The sequence below is a fragment of the Diospyros lotus genome, chromosome 13 (genome assembly GCF_014633365.1).
Source record: "Diospyros lotus cultivar Yz01 chromosome 13, ASM1463336v1, whole genome shotgun sequence".
Taxonomy (NCBI): domain Eukaryota; kingdom Viridiplantae; phylum Streptophyta; class Magnoliopsida; order Ericales; family Ebenaceae; genus Diospyros; species Diospyros lotus.
In genome coordinates, this window is record NC_068350.1 from 657,919 (window position 1) to 661,042 (window position 3,124).

Sequence of the window (3,124 nt, forward strand, 5' to 3'; positions counted from 1 at the left end):
CTGATGGGCTGCCCGAAAGTACGTAGTTTACAGTTCTTGGAGTAGGGCATGACGAATATGGTCATCTTTAGTCTCTGTTGTTGACTCTGCAAAGCAGCAGCCACAAAGGTTTTCTAGTTTGTGCAATAATGACCTGCTTAATGGTTTTGAACTAGCCGGTCTATTTTAGGAATATTGAAGAGAACATTACTTTTGAGACCCCATGTGGTAGAATAAAGGCTTGACATGTTGTTTTATTGAAGAGAACAGTAGGTTTGTGTGCGCAGCCCAGGCTAAAATGAACATATTGATTTGCAATGACCTGCTTAAGGTTTGAATGACCTTCAGTGGAGGAAATGCGGCAGCCAGCAGGTTTTGCCCTTTCAGATATGCTAATGGCACACCTTCTATGGGCAAGTACCGTGGTATTCGCTATACACTAGGTTTGCAGGTAATCGTTTTCGCTATTAATCACAACCACCAATACATTTAGGCGGTGATATATTTCTCTACCGAACATGGAGAGTTTGTAGGTCTTTCTACCAGAGTATAGTAGATATAATCCCAGGCCTTCTACGTACGTACTTGTTAATATGCTGGGGTTGTACAAGTAAATTTGGTTTCATTTTGATGTCCCAGCGGGCAATGGCTAAGGGCACACTAGAGTCCTGAAACAAATTCCTCAATGTTGCTATCAGAGCTTCCCTCTTCCTGTACGGCCTCTCTAGCCAATTCCCTCCACCTCATTGCGTTCTTCCTCAGCTCAATTCCCCGTTCTCCCTCCATCACCTCTTTTATCCTCACCCCAATCTCCTGCCTGGTAATAACTCCCTTGTCATCAGCACCCAGTCTCAACCCTACTCGCCACACATCTGCAATATACTTGGCATTCGTCGCTTGGTCGCTCCACTGCGGCATCGCCACCATCGGGACCCCCAGCGCCAGCGCCTCGAGCGTGGAGTTCCAGCCACAGTGAGTCATGAAGCAGCCGACAGCCGGGTGAGCCAACACCCGAAGCTGAGGGCTCCAGTTCACGATCAGCCCTATCTCCGACGTCTCGTCGACGAAGTTTGCCGGGAGCTTGGCCTCTTCGGAAGCCCTGACCACCCACAAGAAGTGGAAGCGGAAGTGGGCGGCCGCGGTGGCATTGTGGAGGCCCCATGCCAGTTCCTCCATCTGGGCTTCACTTAAGCAGGCCAGGCTGCCGAAGGATGCGTAGACGACAGAGGCTGTGGGCTTGGAGTCGAGCCAGTTGATGCAGGCGGCTTCGGCGCTGGGGCTGAAGAGGCTGAGGCCGTAGTCTTGGTCGTCATAGCCCATGGATGGAATAGAGGGTCCTATCGTCTTGATCGGCCATTGGCTTGCCATCATCCACTTCACCATCTGCTAGTGAGTGCCCAAATAAAATTATTAAAGAAAATCAAAGTGAAAAAAATGCAATTGAAAATATATTATTTAAGAGTGTAATTCAAATAATAAAAAATTTAAATAAATAAATACAAAAAAGTAAAAGAGTTATGGGTTTCGGGGAGAATAATGGTTTGTAAAGGAGGAAGGAGGAGTGATGGGACAGACACAATGAGCAGCAATGGAAGTAAGAAGCAGCCAAGTAGTGAAGTGAATGATACGTTAAAGTGACAGAGAGGAAGGCGAAGGCGGCGGCGGCATGGCAAACCTGTTCCTCCAATTTGTCAAAGGTGTTAAACAGCAGCCAATCCGCGTCACGAAAATTTGAGAACATATTGGCCACCAGCCTCAGCAAAGCCGGGTAGGCTCCATCGTCACAGATGAACGACGGCAGATCGTCGATCCCCAGCAACGGCATTTCCGGCAGCGACAGCATCGCCGGGCCTCCCAGAGGGACCTCAAAATGGCCTCGATTCAAATGGTAATAGATCGCGTTCACGGCGCAGGACTGCGTGAAGAACGAAGCTCCGCCCAGCCCTAGCCCCTTAGCCACCTCCAGAGCCCACGGCATGACCGAGTCGTACACCAGGAGCTTCGGGGGATCATCGGCCTTCTGTTTTTGTACGATGAAGTCGGCCAAGGTCTTCGACACCACGTCTTGGAAACGCCGGAGGTAATCGTCGAGGCTTTCGGCTTGTTTTTCGTCGTCGTAGCCGTCGGAAATGTACTGGATGGCGACGGAGGAAGGGAGTTGGAGGTGGATGGTATTGCGAACGGAGGTGGTGGTTATGAAGCTGACCTTGAGGCCTTTGCTGGCGAGGTGTTTGGAGAATTGCAGCATAGGGTTTATGTGACCTTGGAGCGGGAAAGGCAACACCAGAATGTGAGTTTCCCTCCCCATCTCCTCTCTCACTCTCTCACCGCAACCAATCGAATTGCAGCATAGGGGTTTATGTGAATGAAGGAATGGCATTCCTATTTCTATTTCTGGTACCCACTACTACTACTACATAGTGGTGGTCGGTCGGTCACTGCTGATGCATTGACATTGGCATTTGCTTGGTCTGTTTGGTTTTATCTTATCCTATCCTCCTAGAATAAGATAGGTAAGAAGTGACTTAATTTTATTTGTAAAATTTTAAATAAGAAGTTACTTATTTTTTTAAAAATAAATTTTATAAATATAATAAAAAATATTTGTAATATTTTTTATATTTTATTTTTTAGCTTATATATTATCTAAATAAATTTATCAAGAGATACGTATATTGTATTTGGTGCATAGGTATACTTTGTTTTTATTTTCCATGATGATGATGTGATCTTTACTCACTACTAACTACTAACGTATGAATTTTAAGTCCTTTTTTTTTAAGTAAGAGATTACAACTTTGAAAAGCTGCCTGGAAAATTGTAACAAAATGCTTTTGACTTTTTCTACTAACCACAATTATTACCTTTTTATATATGCATTTGATTTGATGACCGGAGAACATTTTTGAAACCCTTTTCTTTCCAGGGGAAGGCCACAGTTGAAGAAGAAATGAAAACAAACAGACAAAGATATGTGGGGTCTAGCGATCTTTTTTCTTTTCTTGTAAATATGGGACACAATTTGTGCAAAACGTGTCCTACTACCCTAAGAAAAGAATGATATAACTACTACTACTGCTAGACTTTGAGATTAAGATAGAAAATGGCCACATGACATAATGGTTGGTTCAAATTGGGATTCGTA

At 44.9% G+C, this 3,124-nt stretch overlaps 1 protein-coding gene across 2 annotated transcripts; it reads right to left on the bottom strand.

Moving 5' to 3' along the window:
- Window positions 1-203: 203 nt before the first annotated feature.
- LOC127788317 (mogroside IE synthase-like) lies at window positions 204-2,432 on the bottom strand. Of its 2 annotated transcripts, none has more exons than XM_052316459.1 (2): window positions 1,655-2,432; window positions 204-1,365 (listed from the first exon to the last, which is right to left on the bottom strand). In XM_052316459.1, exons 1-2 carry the CDS (start codon window positions 2,357-2,359, stop codon window positions 640-642), a joined length of 1,431 nt encoding a protein of 476 aa, XP_052172419.1. In that variant the 5' UTR covers window positions 2,360-2,432; the 3' UTR covers window positions 204-639. The 2 variants fall into 2 exon arrangements, with proteins under 2 accessions (XP_052172419.1, XP_052172420.1); XM_052316460.1 differs by having other exon boundaries at window positions 205-1,362; window positions 1,655-2,431.
- Window positions 2,433-3,124: the final 692 nt, after the last annotated feature.

What these genes read in the sequence shown, in the direction of transcription:
- LOC127788317 (XM_052316459.1), bottom strand. Translation starts at nt 2,359, where the DNA reads ATGCCATTCCTTCATTCACATAAACCCCTATGCTGCAATTCGATTGGT. An exon ending in TTGACAAATTGGAGGAACAG is followed by an intron (nt 1,366 to 1,654) that starts GTTTGCCATGCC and finishes GGCACTCACTAG; the next exon opens with CAGATGGTGAAGTGGATGAT.